This window comes from Dipteris shenzhenensis, chromosome 18 (assembly GCF_047967505.1).
Source record: "Dipteris shenzhenensis isolate YYH24624 ecotype China chromosome 18, Dip_SZ_1.0, whole genome shotgun sequence".
Lineage (NCBI taxonomy): Eukaryota > Viridiplantae > Streptophyta > Polypodiopsida > Gleicheniales > Dipteridaceae > Dipteris > Dipteris shenzhenensis.
In genome coordinates this window covers 50,097,610-50,114,327 of record NC_141613.1, presented here as the reverse complement: position 1 = coordinate 50,114,327, position 16,718 = coordinate 50,097,610, and the positions used below count along the sequence as shown (strand labels likewise).

The 16,718-nt window shown below is 45.8% G+C and overlaps 1 protein-coding gene across 1 annotated transcript in view; it reads right to left on the bottom strand.

Moving 5' to 3' along the window:
* LOC147891368 (alpha-galactosidase 3-like) overlaps positions 1-16,718 on the bottom strand; it is an 83,528-nt gene extending 66,810 nt beyond the window's left edge. Inside the window, exons 1-2 of the mRNA XM_087389075.1 lie at positions 16,453-16,718; positions 16,102-16,160 (exon numbers count right to left, since the gene is read on the bottom strand). Coding sequence (XP_087245201.1) covers positions 16,102-16,160; positions 16,453-16,598 — 205 coding nt within the window. The 5' untranslated portion in view covers positions 16,599-16,718. The remainder of the gene's footprint in view (positions 1-16,101; positions 16,161-16,452) is intronic.

Sequence of the window (16,718 nt, the reverse complement as noted above, 5' to 3'; positions counted from 1 at the left end):
GCAGCACAACAATTAGCCGCTCACAAGTAAATCAAATGTGAGGGCTGTGGCTGCTGGGCCCTTCTCAATCAGACCAGGATGGAAAGTCGTGAGCAACAGCTTGGGAGAGCCAACCAGCAATAGAAGGTCATATTGCAGGGGTTCCAGACTAGCACATAAGGCAGCTATAAAGAGGATGGGCTTGTAGTGCAATCTACTCATTACATTAGATGCCACTATGTTCTTGCCTTGGCCTGGATCTGTGTTCACTTATTTATAGTGTTCTTTATCACAATTACAGTGTATGATTTTAGGCTTGCACTGGTTGCATGTCAATATATTTATTGTTGTTCCATTAAATACTGTTCTAAGGTTTGGCATACCCTTGTACACTGGAAGCTGCATTTAGCTGCATATGTGCCTCCCCCTTCATTTTCAATTTCACATTCTTCACATTTGCATTAATGTCCCTTTAGAATAAATTTCACCTGAAAACTTTCTCTTCTACTCATCCAGGTACAAGAATGTTGTCAATTCATTGAATGTGCCTCTTTCTTTGTCCCAGGCCCCAAGCAAGGCCCACACAAGCGGAAAGCCTGCCAACACAAGCACAAAGCCTACCCACTCACATGCGCATGCAGGTTTAAATGCCTACACACCCACGCCAGTGCCCTTATACTGTATCTGATGTGGGTCAGCAGCTCCTGCAAGCTAAAACAAAAAGGAAGCAAAAGAAAGAGTAAGGGTGACCTGAACACATCAGGTCCTGCCAGTGAAAGGCCGGCAAAAAGCAAGTAAGGCACCAAGAGTGAGGGCAATCCACTCAGCAGGAACAACCTTAGGGAAAAACAAAGTTTCCTACCACAACAAAGTTTACTCCATCTCTTTCCTTCCTTCAAGAGCAATGCTTTTACCCTCTAATACCAGACTTCCCAAGGCACTAATGGATGCATTAAATATTAAAAATAAGAGCACATCACCCACGCAGAACCAGCCAAAGAGGGCCTATCCCTCTTCAACGATGACATTGTACATTGTGTGAGAGATTATAGAGCAGCATATGCACTACCCCTGTCATGGAATGGTTCCCACTAGCTTTCAGTCCTTGCTCATTGTTGTTATCATGCTGCATGAGATGTGGAGTGATCTAAGTACATGAGAGCCTACCTACATCCCTGTGGCTTCACTAACTGAGCAAAAAAGTGGACTATGATGCTAATATACCTGCTGGCCCCACTCTTGCGTGTCTCCATAAGTTCAGTAGGTGACTGAGGAAATGGCCAAATGGCCTCTTATTTATAGGCTGAGGGCTGGCAGTCGGAAACCCTCCCAACTGGGCACTAGTAACAGACCGGACCTGGTCCATATACTGGCCGATCAGGGTCTGTAACGTGGTCAGCTAGTCTGCAGCAGAGCAAACAAAACTGAGGCAAATCTGCTCCAATCAGGGTCTGTAACGTGGTCAGCTAGTCTGTAGCATGAGCAAACAAATCTGGAGCAAATCTGCTCCAGATCTGACCCTCCATGTGTGCCTAGAAAAGGTCCCAGCCACCAAGTCCTTTCCAGCCCCATATGCTCTCTCGGTCAGCCCTACAAAGACCTCTATCCATGGCAGTCCCACCTGCACTGTCAAGCCCTCTTCCTGGACATCCAAGAACTCCAAAAAGGATATCCATGCACAGCCCAAGCATGTGCTCCCTCAAATCCCAACATGGTCTCGTGTTATTTCCCATGATTGGCCATATGACAGATCATATGCAGCCCTAAATCCCAAGGTGTCAAGCCCCGAGGTCTGCATATGGGGGCTCACATGTCAGGCATTGACCTATAACCTCTGACAACCCCGCTCAATCCCCGATGTGGACTTGCACCCACCCATTGAAAGAGATACTCTATCTTCTTGCTGCCCATATGGCAGATCACATGCAGCCCTAAATCCCAAGGTGTCCAACCCTGGGGTGCACATGTGGGGCATTGATCTATAAACTCTGACACACGCTCTCAATGCCTAATGTCTACCTACACCCATTCACTGAAAGAGATGCTCCATCTGATCCCTCAGAGGAGCACTCAAGAAGAGGTCTTTTGACTTCTTAGGAAATTCCAATCGGAATGATCCTCACCCATACACCCAAAACATACTCTCTTATTTTGCTTCCCACCTTGGACACATGGGAGGTGATTCTAGATTTGAAAGGGGGGGTGGGCGTGGATTGAGCATAGATCTAGTTCTCAAAACCTTTTATCCTTTTTCTCTCTTAAACGGTGCCAAAGAATATTCTTTTTGAATGACCCTTTCTTTTCGTCATAGGGAAACTAAGTGGTCTTGACCTCTTTGGTAACACTATGGTATCATCATATACCCTTCTAAACCCCTGTATCATCTGAAACTCATTTATACCCTTCAGTTTCTTGGGAATGGTGGACGAGAATAGATGCATGATGACTCAAGGCAAGAGAACACAAGGTGAAGCCAAAATAGTGTTCCATTCATGTAAGAGAGGCAACTCTCTTTTATAGTGTGTGAGGGAGGTTCGCCTAAATCAAAGGCACCTCTCCTACATCAAAGGAATATCATAGGAACTCCTATATCATAGGCACTTCCTTAAGAGGGGGCCTTGCATTACATCATCACTTGTGTCATGGTCCATAGCACTAAGTGTGCTTCACTACACACACACACACGTGACTGCTATTAGATCCACACATGCACCTTAGAGCAAGCCCTTGATTACAAATATCCCAACATATCCCCCCTCAAAGGTTTGCCTCATGCTATGTCAAGGATACATCTAGTCACATAGTTTCACAAGCCATCTCATGGTGCTCAAGGATAAATCTATGGCTAGGATCTCATGCTAGCAAGGGTGCCCAAGGGTCAAGGTTTAGAAAATGGGATAAACCCCTCCAAATGGTTCTCTCCCTTGCATGTACAAGGATTAATCTTAGGCCTTTGTGTCGACCTAGTGTCTCATGTCTGCAAGAGGTACTACGAAGGCAAAGACATATCACATGGCCTACATCATATGGTGACCAGAGGCGATTTACAACGATTATAAAAACTAAAAACACATAACATTCCTTTTGGAGTACTACTCCAGGCAGAGAACCTCAAAACTGACTACATGACCAAGTGATGATAAAAGTTCAAAGATGTTAACTTTAGAAGGTCCAATCTTTATCTTCCTCTACCACAAAATTTGTTTCTTCATTTGCTGATGCTACCACAAAATTTGTTACTTCATTGGTTGATGGAGTTCTTTCTTCAACCATATTTGCCTTGACTTTCTTCTTCTCTTTGCAAAATTTCTCAAAGTGATTGTGTTTGCCACAATAAGTGCAAGGATTGATTCTATAGCAATCTTTGTCAAGATGATTGGTCTTTCCACAATGCTTGCATGCTTTGTACTTGCCCTTTGATGAAGAACTTCACTATAAGTGCTTGAGTTTGATTTTCTACCTTCCTTGAATTCTTATATCTCTCTTCTTCTTGTAGAGCACTGATGATGCTCTCTAGTGTTGGTTGGGGAAGATTCTTCACAACATAGTCAAAATCCTGAGGCATACTCTTCAAGAGCACAGCCATTGCATCGTCTTCCGTGACTAGAGAGTTGACTGAGGCCAATTGTGTCATAAGACTCCTCATAGTGTTGACATGAGCTGCAACAGAGTCTCCATCCATCTTAAGTTCAAAGAACTTAATCATCAAAATCAATTTAGAGTTATGAGAGCTAGCACCAAATAGTACATCTAACTTATGCCAAGCCTCAGAAGGAGATTACAAATTTGAAAGATGATGCACATAATCATCTCCCAAACCTAATGCAATAATTGCATAAGCTTTCTCTAGCCTTTTAGCATCTACTGGTGTTGTTGAAGTAGAGTCACTTGCCTTCCCCTTTCCTTTGGTTGTGGTGGATTTACCCTCTTGTGATGACTAATTCTCTGGCTTGACTAAATCCCACAAATTCTCCTTCATAAGTACAAATTTAATTTTCATTTGCCAAGTATGGAAGCCTTGGCCATTGAATTTGTCAATCTTAAAGGTAGCCAAGAGAGGGTCTTACATTTATGTTTAGGCAGTGTCGGCTCTCTTACAAATGGCTATAAATCTCAACCATACAAATGCATATTGCAAGCAATGAAATCAGAGAATCCTAGTCACTTTGCCTCAAAATAATAATATGGCTTTTTCTTCACAAGCTTTGTCACTTTCCTATTGATGTATTTAGGTGCTTCTTTCTTCTTCTTGCCTTTTGTGTTCACATATCCAGCATTAGAAGAGCAACAAGAGCTAGGCATTGTGAACAATCATTACCAACTAAAAAATTTACTGTCAATAAATCATCTTTAACACTCTTTTAAGCTTGCATCTAGTATCCAATCACCAAAACTACCCAAAATTTGTAGTATAAAAACGGAGAAACATGGAGGAAACAATTCAAACACTCTAAAGCATATTTGAGAGGGCATTCATTGAGCATTGAAAGATCTTATACCAGCTCATGTCCACCCAGGAGGATTGACGAAATCATGCATGAGGTTGCCCATGGAAATTGCGCCTATCTCGACTAGTCTTTTGCAGAATTCTCCTTGCCTATGCCCTAGTGCACCATTTCGGCTCATATTTGAACACCAAGTAGGTCTTGATGTCACCCAACAGTAGCTAGGAGCATTGCTTGAAATTTAAGGTCATCGGACAGAGAAAGCATCGGCATGGGCTATGGCGGGACAATTTTCAGAAAAGCTTGGAGCTGCACAGTCGCCTATAGTAGAGGAGTCTATGACTGGGAAAATGGCGCACTAAGGGCGGAGAATAAGCCTTAGCCAAAAATCGGGCAGAGTTGAGGCAAATGAGAGAGAAGATGGAGAGAAGAAGAAGGTGATGAGGTGGCAGCTAGGAGGCTAGAGAGGTCACTAGAGCCTAGAGCTATGATACCACGTGTTGGGAATAGATGCATGATAACTCAACGCAAGAGAACACAAGGTGAAGCCAAAATAGTGTTCCATTCATTGTAAGAGAGGTAACTCTCTTTTATAGAATGTGGGAGACGTTGGCCTAAATCAAAGACACCTCTCCTACATCAAAGGAGATCACTCCTATATCATAGGCACTTCCTTAAGAGGGGGCCTTGCATTACATCATCACCTTTGTCATGGTCCATAGCACTGAGTGTACTTCACTACACACACACACACATGTGACTGCTACTAGATGCACACATGCATCTTAGAGCAAGCCCTTGATCACAAATATCCCAACACAGTTTGTGTACAACCTCCACTTAAGCTCAATTTTAGATAGAAATTCTTTCAGAGACAAGCTTGTTTAAACTCATCCCGTGTCCTACGAGTTTAATCATTTCCCCTAAGGCTTATCCACCATTTATAAGCCTTGCTTCCAAGAGACAGACTAGCCTCGAGGAATTGTTATTTTTCAATTGATATATGTCATTCCATTTTTTGTAGCATCTTTATTCTTGTTGAATATTAGTGGCACTATTTGATCTTTCTCTCAAACGGGGTACCCTCCTCATGTGGTAGAGAAGATGTGACTAGGACGGTAACTAAGAATAAGTCACCTTTTATATGCTATTGGTGAGATTTCGAGGCATAGTTAAAATGGTCGATAAACTAATTTTTCAATTAAGGTTTAATGGTTCTTGTCACAAATTTGTACTTCACCTAAGAAATAAAGAGATTGACCATTCAAAGAAAGTCAACTCAATTCACTAGAACAAGTTTTATTTTCCTTTGCATTGCATTGAATTGTTTAAAAGAAAACTATGGGAACACCCATAAGGGACTAGGATTAGTCCAAAGAACTCGAATGCATGCATTTGGCTAACCTCTCATGGGTTAAAGTGTTGGATATTGTTTGTGCAAGGTGCAGGCCTTTAGCGAGTGCTTAATTCCCCCACTTTTTAAGGGAAAGCACGAGACAAGTGGCGCCTCATGGAATGAAGGGCCCACTTGACTTGAAAGAAGTAAAAGCGTCTCCCTTTATGGAGAAAGCACTCTCTTTAGAGAAAGCCTAGCTTTCTAGAGAAAATATATAACAGTACAGAGTTCTAGGTTTAGCAGTCACTTAAGTGAGCCCAGTTAGCCTAAAAGGGGGTCTCATTCATTGTAAACACTTTAGTACTCTCTTGAATTTTTAGTAGCGTTTTCAGGGTTGATTGTGGGCTGCCACATGGCAACCCTATAGTATAATCCCATAAGCAATCGTGTCCTGGCCCACTTTTCTAAAACTGTTTAATGGCTTCAGCTGTACTTTCAGCATTCATTCTACACTAATGCAAGTACCATTCCACTCTATCATTGTTGGCACTTCCTGAGCATCAGCCCACAAGCTGTACATGCAAAGAAGGACAGCATCTAGCACATAGCTAGCCAGCCATCAAGGGAGTTGCTTAATCACTTGTCCTCTTCTTGTAAGAGAGACCTAACCCTTCCCCTCTTCTCTCTTTTCTGCTATTTCTCTGCTAAACAAACCCATAAATCTAGTCCCTGTGAATAGTTCTAGTAGGAGCTACGTTTCAATTGGTATCAGAGCTCCTTTCTTGGAATTTCATGGTAAATTTTTTATCATTTTGCTCTAAAATTTGGAGCATGTATTCTTGAGCCTTGGGCCTACCTCTCTGCAAGAATCTATCGTGGATAGGTGTCCCAATCCTCAGATTGACACGTGTCAGCCCTTGGTGACCTTAATTTTTCAACCTGCTTATATCTGCACAATTTCTACATCATTGGAATCAGGCTGATCAGGACACTAGAATCCCTCAAGGATTGCAGCAAAATTCCAACTTTTGGGCCAGAAATTTCCTTGGAATAGTGCGCTGCCAGATTCCTTAATGTGCTGCAATCTGGAATTTGACAGCTCCAAAAGCTGTTTTGATTGAGTCTAGGGAGTTGCCCCAGCTGCTAGAACATCTTTACCAGGTTTGACTTTGATTGGATTTCTTTGCCCTTATTTCTGGCCAGAAATCTGTTTTGAGCTGGTGCAATTTGGGGTTTTCTCAGCCTACAGATCATACAATTTGGGGCTTTTCAGTTCTATGTGCTATATTGCTCTATTCTATCTTGCCTATAACTAAATTGCAGCAATCATTGGTAATTGAGCCCTCAAAACTGAGAACTAGGGCAAACTGAGCACTGTGCATTGTGCCTCTGCCACGTGGCATTGAATCTGCTGCCCTGGCAATGCCATATTCTGTCCAGATTGTAACCGGCCTTTGACTGTCAAAGGGCAGTATATCTTACTATACTTTCTCACAACACCAAAATACAACCACCATGTTCCATTGCCATTGCCCAAACACAATACTAGAGCATACAATTCCACAGCATAGCATCAGTGAATCATACAAAACAAGGGAGGCTAGAATGCCCCTACTCAATGGCATACCCAGTGACACCTGTTGGCCCCAACACTTGACACCCCTTGCGGTATTTATTTATTCACTGGTTAGTTCAATTACAAGGGACTCCCTTCTTGAACTCACCCGCAGGTGCAACCTAGTACAATGCCAAACCGTGGCTGTGCAAGTGACCAACTCCCAGTGCTATCCTCTTGGTTCCCTTCCGTAGCCAAGCATACCACAAGTAGAATAACCCAATATCATGCCAAGCAATGCATCCACACAAATCAAAGCCATCACTGAGTCCAAGGCTTGCCACTGCTTCCCCAGGAAGAGAGTATCACAACCAGTGCCCCAATCCTCTTCTGGGCCAATGGCAGGGCATCCAACCTTCCAAGACTCAGAAAAAGTAGCAATCACACAATGCAGAAGGAGAAGACAAAAATTCAGCTAGCAAATGGAGCCTGTTTCAGCTTGAAACAGCCTCAAAAGATGGTTGAACAGCAGATAGCAAACTCTAGCAAGAGGAAGCTGTCCTTGACTGCCTTCCAACACCAGAAAAGGTCACAAGAGAAGTCATCCAGCAATCAGCAGCAAATCCGCCATGAATTCGTCCACCAAAGTGAAGATTCCAGCTCACAACAACCTCAGAATTCAGTGCGCATAGCACCAGGCACGAGCCAAGAGAGAGGCGTCCAAGAATATGGCCTCAGACAAAGAAAAGGAGGCATTCTATCGTGACGAATGTCGAGAAAAGCCTCAGCAAAGGCCCAAAATGGGGACGCCCACGCTCAAGGAGCATGCCAGCAGGAATCACCAATGGGAGAAGATTTGTCGCGGAGAAAGCTTCAAAAACATCTTCAGCCAGCAAAGGGAGAACTGCAAAAATCCGCCCCCTTCTCCAAAAGACACCTCTAATAGGGATGAAGACCCAAAACAGCAGGGTAGGATATATAGAGAAACCATAGGGTTTGCAGTGGAGCAATCAGAAAATAGACAATACTCAGATACAACTGAAGAACGGAACTCAGAAAACATAGTGCCTGTCGGTAATATGAAAAACTGAATACAAGAACCTCAAGCCATCGTGTCTGAAGGACCGTGGCTGAGGTGAATCTGTAGAGAGACAGTAGAAAAGATAGCAGCAGAGGGAGCGTCACGCAGTCCTCCGTGTAGCTCAATGATGACGAGGATGATGGGAGCTGGAGCTGCCCTTGGAGATGGCTGAAACCAGCATGCTCTGAGGAAGGAACCTTCAGGCTATCTGGAATAGCAATATGATGAAGAAAAGGAGCTGATCTGGGGCAGAAGGAGCTGATCTGTAGCAGAGGAGCAGAAGGGGACAGATCTAGAGTAGGATAGGACAGATCTGGAGCAGAAGGAGCTGATCTGGAGAAGAGGAGCAGAAGGGGACAGATCTGGAGTAGGATAGGACAGATCTGGAGCAGAAAGAAGCTGAGCTGAAGTAGAGAAGCAGATCTGAGCAGAAGGAGCTGAAGTTAGGACAGATCTGGAGGAGAGGATGGAGCAGCCAGGAGGCAGGAAGGAGAGGCAGCAGAGGAGGCAGCAGAGGAGAGGTAGATGGAGCAGGCGGGCCTGCAGCAAAAGATGGAAGAGATGAGGAGCAGCTGCAGGTCCTGTCCTATCCTTGGAAGTGTGAGGGCAGAGGCCTTTTATAGGCTAGACCCAGCTGGTCGGTGGGCCTGCCAGCTGGTCGGTGGGCCTGCCAGCTGGTCGGCCAACAGGTCGGCCAGATCTGGTCGGCCAGACCAGCTGGACTTTCTGGCCATTTGTTTGGCTGAGAGAGCTGGCCTTTTGGCTGGCCTGTGAGCTATTTGATTGCCCCGTAAATTGGGGATTGCTCAGTTGCTGAATACCCCCTCTCAATTGCCAATTTTGAGGGGCAAACATGGTGTGCTTGGAGCTTCGTGTAGGGATGTCGATGGTGGTGCTGGCTATCCCTGTGAAATGCCCAATAGAAGATCACAAGAGGAGTGCCCTTGCAAGGGAATTGTTCACTTCCTCAAGTGTCGTAGTTACACGTATGATACCAGATAGAAATAAGAACACTGTGAAGCTAGAGAGAATAAGCCACCCCCTCTCACCGCCGAAAAAGGTGGAGGAAAGTGCAAAGGGAAAGAACAAATTTGTCGTAGCAGTACTGATAATCCAAAGAGGTCGGAGCTGAACAGTGAGCCAGTGTGTGTCCAATCTTGGACCTCGGGAGAGGAGTCTATCCCCGCCTCCATGCAGGTAGAAGATTCGAAGACACATGTGAACAGAAAAGGTCCCGCCTAGGGAGAACTTGGAGATCCTGGAAGTCGATGCTGATGGAGGTAGAGGTGAAGTGTCATGGCCCCCTCTTTCGAAGGAATGGGGAGTGTCAAGCCAGAAACCTAGAAAAGGAGGGAGGGATAGATGGAGGTAAGAAAGGGAGGGAGGGATGGCAGTAGAAGATGGAGTTCTGAAAGGGAGGGAGGGATGGGAGTTCTCTCCCTTAGTGCGCAGCGGAATGAAGAGGAAACTGATATATTCATAGGAGTGATGCTCCCTGTACCTATGGCCTCCATGAAGAAGCAGGATCTTTAGATCACCTGAGATCTGGGGTCTTTAGATCACCATGGCTCTGATACCATATAGAGAAACGATAGAGAAACCATAGGGTTTGCAGTGGAGCGATCAGAAAATAGACAATACTCAGAGACAACTGAAGAACGGAACTCAGAAAACATAGTGCCTGTCGGTAATATGAAAAACTGAATACAAGAACCTCAAGCCATCGTGTCTGAAGGACCGTGGCTGAGGTGAATCTGTAGAGAGACAGTAGAAAAGATAGCAGCAGAGGGAGCGTCACGCAGTCCTCCGTGTAGCTCAATGATGACGAGGATGATGGGAGCTGGAGCTGCCCTTGGAGATGGCTGAAACCAGCATGCTCTGAGGAAGGAACCTTCAGGCTATCTGGAATAGCAATATGATGAAGAAAAGGAGCTGATCTGGGGCAGAAGGAGCTGATCTGTAGCAGAGGAGCAGAAGGGGACAGATCTAGAGTAGGATAGGACAGATCTGGAGCAGAAGGAGCTGATCTGGAGAAGAGGAGCAGAAGGGGACAGATCTGGAGTAGGATAGGACAGATCTGGAGCAGAAAGAAGCTGAGCTGAAGTAGAGAAGCAGATCTGAGCAGAAGGAGCTGAAGTTAGGACAGATCTGGAGGAGAGGATGGAGCAGCCAGGAGGCAGGAAGGAGAGGCAGCAGAGGAGGCAGCAGAGGAGAGGTAGATGGAGCAGGCGGGCCTGCAGCAAAAGATGGAAGAGATGAGGAGCAGCTGCAGGTCCTGTCCTGTCCTTGGAAGTGTGAGGGCAGAGGCCTTTTATAGGCTAGACCCAGCTGGTCGGTGGGCCTGCCAGCTGGTCGGCCAACAGGTCGGCCAGATCTGGTCGGCCAGACCAGCTGGACTTTCTGGCCATTTGTTTGGCTGAGAGAGCTGGCCTTTTGGCTGGCCTGTGAGCTATTTGATTGCCCCGTAAATTGGGGATTGCTCAGTTGCTGAATACCCCCTCTCAATTGCCAATTTTGAGGGGCAAACATGGTGTGCTTGGAGCTTCGTGTAGGGATGTCGATGGTGGTGCTGGCTATCCCTGTGAAATGCCCAATAGAAGATCACAAGAGGAGTGCCCTTGCAAGGGAATTGTTCACTTCCTCAAGTGTCGTAGTTACACGTATGATACCAGATAGAAATAAGAACACTGTGAAGCTAGAGAGAATAAGCCACCCCCTCTCACCGCCGAAAAAGGTGGAGGAAAGTGCAAAGGGAAAGAACAAATTTGTCGTAGCAGTACTGATAATCCAAAGAGGTCGGAGCTGAACAGTGAGCCAGTGTGTGTCCAATCTTGGACCTCGGGAGAGGAGTCTATCCCCGCCTCCATGCAGGTAGAAGATTCGAAGACACATGTGAACAGAAAAGGTCCCGCCTAGGGAGAACTTGGAGATCCTGGAAGTCGATGCTGATGGAGGTAGAGGTGAAGTGTCATGGCCCCCTCTTTCGAAGGAATGGGGAGTGTCAAGCCAGAAACCTAGAAAAGGAGGGAGGGATAGATGGAGGTAAGAAAGGGAGGGAGGGATGGCAGTAGAAGATGGAGTTCTGAAAGGGAGGGAGGGATGGGAGTTCTCTCCCTTAGTGCGCAGCGGAATGAAGAGGAAACTGATATATTCATAGGAGTGATGCTCCCTGTACCTATGGCCTCCATGAAGAAGCAGGATCTTTAGATCACCTGAGATCTGGGGTCTTTAGATCACCATGGCTCTGATACCATATAGAGAAACGATAGAGAAACCATAGGGTTTGCAGTGGAGCGATCAGAAAATAGACAATACTCAGATACAACTGAAGAACGGAACTCAGAAAACATAGTGCCTGTCGGTAATATGAAAAACTGAATACAAGAACCTCAAGCCATCGTGTCTGAAGGACCGTGGCTGAGGTGAATCTGTAGAGAGACAGTAGAAAAGATAGCAGCAGAGGGAGCGTCACGCAGTCCTCCGTGTAGCTCAATGATGACGAGGATGATGGGAGCTGGAGCTGCCCTTGGAGATGGCTGAAACCAGCATGCTCTGAGGAAGGAACCTTCAGGCTATCTGGAATAGCAATATGATGAAGAAAAGGAGCTGATCTGGGGCAGAAGGAGCTGATCTGTAGCAGAGGAGCAGAAGGGGACAGATCTAGAGTAGGATAGGACAGATCTGGAGCAGAAGGAGCTGATCTGGAGAAGAGGAGCAGAAGGGGACAGATCTGGAGTAGGATAGGACAGATCTGGAGCAGAAAGAAGCTGAGCTGAAGTAGAGAAGCAGATCTGAGCAGAAGGAGCTGAAGTTAGGACAGATCTGGAGGAGAGGATGGAGCAGCCAGGAGGCAGGAAGGAGAGGCAGCAGAGGAGGCAGCAGAGGAGAGGTAGATGGAGCAGGCGGGCCTGCAGCAAAAGATGGAAGAGATGAGGAGCAGCTGCAGGTCCTGTCCTGTCCTTGGAAGTGTGAGGGCAGAGGCCTTTTATCGGCTAGACCCAGCTGGTCGGTGGGCCTGCCAGCTGGTCGGTGGGCCTGCCAGCTGGTCAATGGGCCTGCCAGCTGGTCGGCCAACAGGTCGGCCAGATCTGGTCGGCCAGACCAGCTGGACTTTCTGGCCATTTGTTTGGCTGAGAGAGCTGGCCTTTTGGCTGGCCTGTGAGCTATTTGATTGCCCCGTAAATTGGGGATTGCTCAGTTGCTGAATAGGATAGGGTGGAGCTCCAGAACCTTCCAGGTGCTTCCAAATGGGATACACAGGCGCCACAAGTCAAGCAAAGAGCCCAAGCATGCACACACTCACGACACATGGCAAATTAAATGTAGGATTTTAATGCCCCTAGGGAGTCACTTTTTAAGTCATGACCCTAGTGTTTAGAACCAATGACCCTGGTAAATAGGACCTCTAGTGGGTCAATTTTTAAAACATGACCCTAGTGAACAAAACCAATGACCCTAGAGAATAGGACCAAGCTAATAGCGCTACGAGTTGCACTTGTTGCACATTCAATCATAGGTACCCTTTGGACATTAATTAATGCCCCTAGCTTGGCACCCCTGGGCCAAATTCAGCAACGGTTAGTTTAATCACTTCGCCATCACGTCCCCGTCCCATTTGTGGCTGAGGCGATGAGCCTTTTTCTCACATCTAGAGCTGACATTCTTGGGCTCAAACTACTGCTCAGACAGGAGGAGGACCTAGTCGATTGTGAGCTAGCAAATGACACTACTATTTTCTTGGAGGCCTCCCCTCAGACTCTCACCTCTCCTTGGACTTGTTTTGTATGGCAGCAAGTGCTCACATTAATTGGAACAAGTCCAATGGCTTTTGGATCATTGATGATGACACCTCGGCTAGGGGGCTGATTTGGGCTTCACCTGGACTCAGAGGGGTGTGTCAATCAGGTACTTAGGATGACAGGTCGGTATGGGTATCCCTTCCTCACAGCAGTTTGCTCCGATGTTGGAGAGTATCAGGAGGAAACTCCTTTTTTGGAGTTTGGCCAGGTTGGACCTCGCATCAAGGGTGGGGGTTGTCAACCAAGTTCTGTTGGCCACGGCTTGATATGTTTGCTCTTGGTGCAGTTCCAAGGATTGCATCACTCATCCTGCACTTCATCTGAGATGACTGACCAATTACTACTGCTGACGATCTTCTGGAAACCTTTTGAAGGCTTTTTACGAACCCACCAAAGCGGCTAGGTCTCTCTCCCACTTGGACCACTGCATATAATGAGACAAACCAAGCTGTCTACCATGCTCATCAAGTACAAAATCATTCCACATGATAGGCTGCCTCTCAACCGCTTCAAGAGAGAAGGGAGAAACTCTCCGAAGAGTACTTCTGAGGCTTGACCAAGCTTTCAGAATAGCAACCATAAGCGGGGAGGACAGAGACCTGAGACGGGCTGAAGTGAAAATCCATTTGGTGCTGTCCATCCAGTCTCCACCTAAGGAGGGTCTGCATGTTTAAATGAAGAAATTTTTCAAAGGCTCCATCCCCAGGCAAAAAACCTCTAAAAACTTGCAAAGTAAGGCCTTGCATTGCAAATCTGGGTCTATGATGTTGAGACCCCCTCCTGCGTGGGAAGAATCAAGGTCTCCCAGGCCACCCTAGCAATGGTGTTTGTTGTGCCATCTAGCCCACTTCATAAAAAATTCCTTATAGGCCTTATGAGATGCAGCCTCACCCAATGATTGGGTGGTTACAGATGACAGACCAGTGGCTTGTTCACCTTGGATGGGGCTTTCTCGATGACAAGTATTCCTCTTCATGTCATTTTCTTGGAACCACAACAGGATGCCTTGAATTTTTATGTACCATCAGGTGGCAAGATCTCTATGATATCTATGATATTATTTTGGGCATGCCTGGACTCTGCTTGGCATATAGATCCAGGCCCTCGTCTCTCTTTTTTGGGTTCATGAGGTTGTGGCTCTATGGAGGAGTCCCCATAAAGTATATATATATAGCTAGATGAATCCCCAAACTCATCCTCTAAAACACAACATCGTGCAATTTCAATCTCATGACAGTCACTCATATGGTTGAAAACCATAAACTCCATCACGCACAGCAGGGACTAGCTACTATGACATCCTCACTGGAGTCATCAGCGCCCAGCAGTGGGTGTAGACCATAGTAAAAAAAAATGCTCTCACACATACTTCAATATCTTCAGTGGGACCCGGGAGAGTGGGAATAAATTGTTGCAGTGAACCCAGAGAGAAGTCTTCCTTTTTTTGGTTACACGGTCAGTAATGCCAAAAGGTTCCACATCAGTCGTAGAGGGCGAGCATGTAGGAGTCCTCCCGGGCACCCTCTGCCAGGAGGACTATATTCCTTACAGAATGGAGGGGGTCCCCGTTTTTCTCAAAGACTACATCACGGTTGAGGTGGCATTTTCAGCCTCAACCATGGTTTCTCTCCATCTCTTTTTGAGTTTCTTTTTACTCTTCTAGAGTGTTTTTTTCTCATGCCTAGCATGATGTATCTCAGCATCAAGCTTTTGCTCACACGGGGTTTTTTTCATTCTTAATAGAAGTCTTTTTCATGGAAAAAAAAAATTGATAGAAAGACAAAGTTACTTCGGACATTTTGGAATATTACCTTGGCCAACAATGCCCAAGGGCAGGGTACTTTCTCACTTACACTGAATATGCCCTGGCACGTCGTATTAAAAGTTCTCTACACCTGGATGGTTATGGAAAGCACCATCTACACCTAGATGGTTTTGGGTATTACCCAGGCCAAGAGTGCTCAAGGGTAGGGTACTTTCTCACCTTACACTGCACATGTGTTGGCACATGGTATTAAAAGTCGACCACATGGTTTCAGGTATTTACCCTGGCCAACAGTACTCAAGGACAGGGTACTTTCTCACTTACACTGCATATGCGTTGGCACACGGTATTAAGAGTCCTCTACACCTAGATGGTTATGGAAAATCCTGCCATCTTGGTGTCAGCATATCTTCACTTAACCATTTTCAGCATTATTTAAGAGTAACAGCTTTGCTGGAATACCAGTAAACTATCATTGGCTAGCAAACTTTCCATCACCACTCCGATCCATTTAGTGACGATCTAATGTATTTTCTTTAGCTGGTGCCTTTCAGGAAAACACATGGGTGTGTTGACTACCTCAAATGCAATTATAGTAAGAGTGATTGCAGATCTTGGATGGCATGGACACCATTCTTCCACCATCAAAGGGTGGACTTGGTCATATAGATCCGGAGATGTAGAGCCTGAACTCGTGTTGAAGCTACTTATCAAAAGTTCCCTACCAGAGGATCAGCCCTAACTGCAGCTTATGGGCCACGGCATCTTATACTGCTCCTCCTGGTGTATAATGAAACCCCGATGTTTGCACTTGACAACCTCTCACCTTTGACTGCGAGTCTTCTCTAGGGAAGTTGCCCAGGGTTTCATTGTCTCTCCTAAAACATTGATTGCCAGCTAGTACAGATTTGAAATTGAGCTCGGTTTGCCTTTATGTTACTGGTCACAAATTGACTAAGCGTTTAAGCCAGTGGCCTAGCTACGTCAATTAATAGGTGGTGATCAGTGCGGTTTTTCAATGCGGCACGTTTTTCGCAGAAATCAAAGATCAATAACAGGAACTCGTTCCGATGTGGCCTAATTTCCCCTTTGGGTATTCCTCTGTCCATTTCGGTAATAAAAAATGAGCCGATAGTAAAACCTGTCTCTCGGATGAGCTCTTCTGAAATCTGACACCCGAAAAAGTTCCAACTATTCCATCTGTCATCAAGAACAGAGCAATTAATTCTGATACTTCGTAATCTCAAAAAGAATGCATAGGAAGTTAAAATGAGCAACAATTTATGGCACCAGAGGCTCGTGCTAGCTCGTTTTCTTAATCTCAAAAAGAATGCATAGGAAGTTAAAATGAGCAACAATTTATGGCACCAGAGGCTCGTGCTAGCTCGTTTTCTCAATTTCCTTAAGAGTTAAACCTAGAGAACTGCTAGATGGAGTACAGTGCAAGTTCCTTTGAATTGCGATAGCATCAAAGCACACAGTCTGAGCTTACCCCATGGCAGGCCTGCGACCCAGGCCATTCTGAAGCTGCAAGCTAGGTCGACTGAGTAAATGAGCTGAATTGATAGAAGCGTGGTTCTGCGAGACGAATAAGAGGAGGCAGATTGGGAGAGAGAGAATTGGTAGGGATGGAGCCATTGATTGAAAAATGAAACAATAATCACAGAGTCCTTTGACGATAAAGGCTTCCCGTGAGTCTTGAGAGATTCCGGAATCCAGGAGATCAAAAAGCACACCGCGGGGGTGGACCGTACGAGC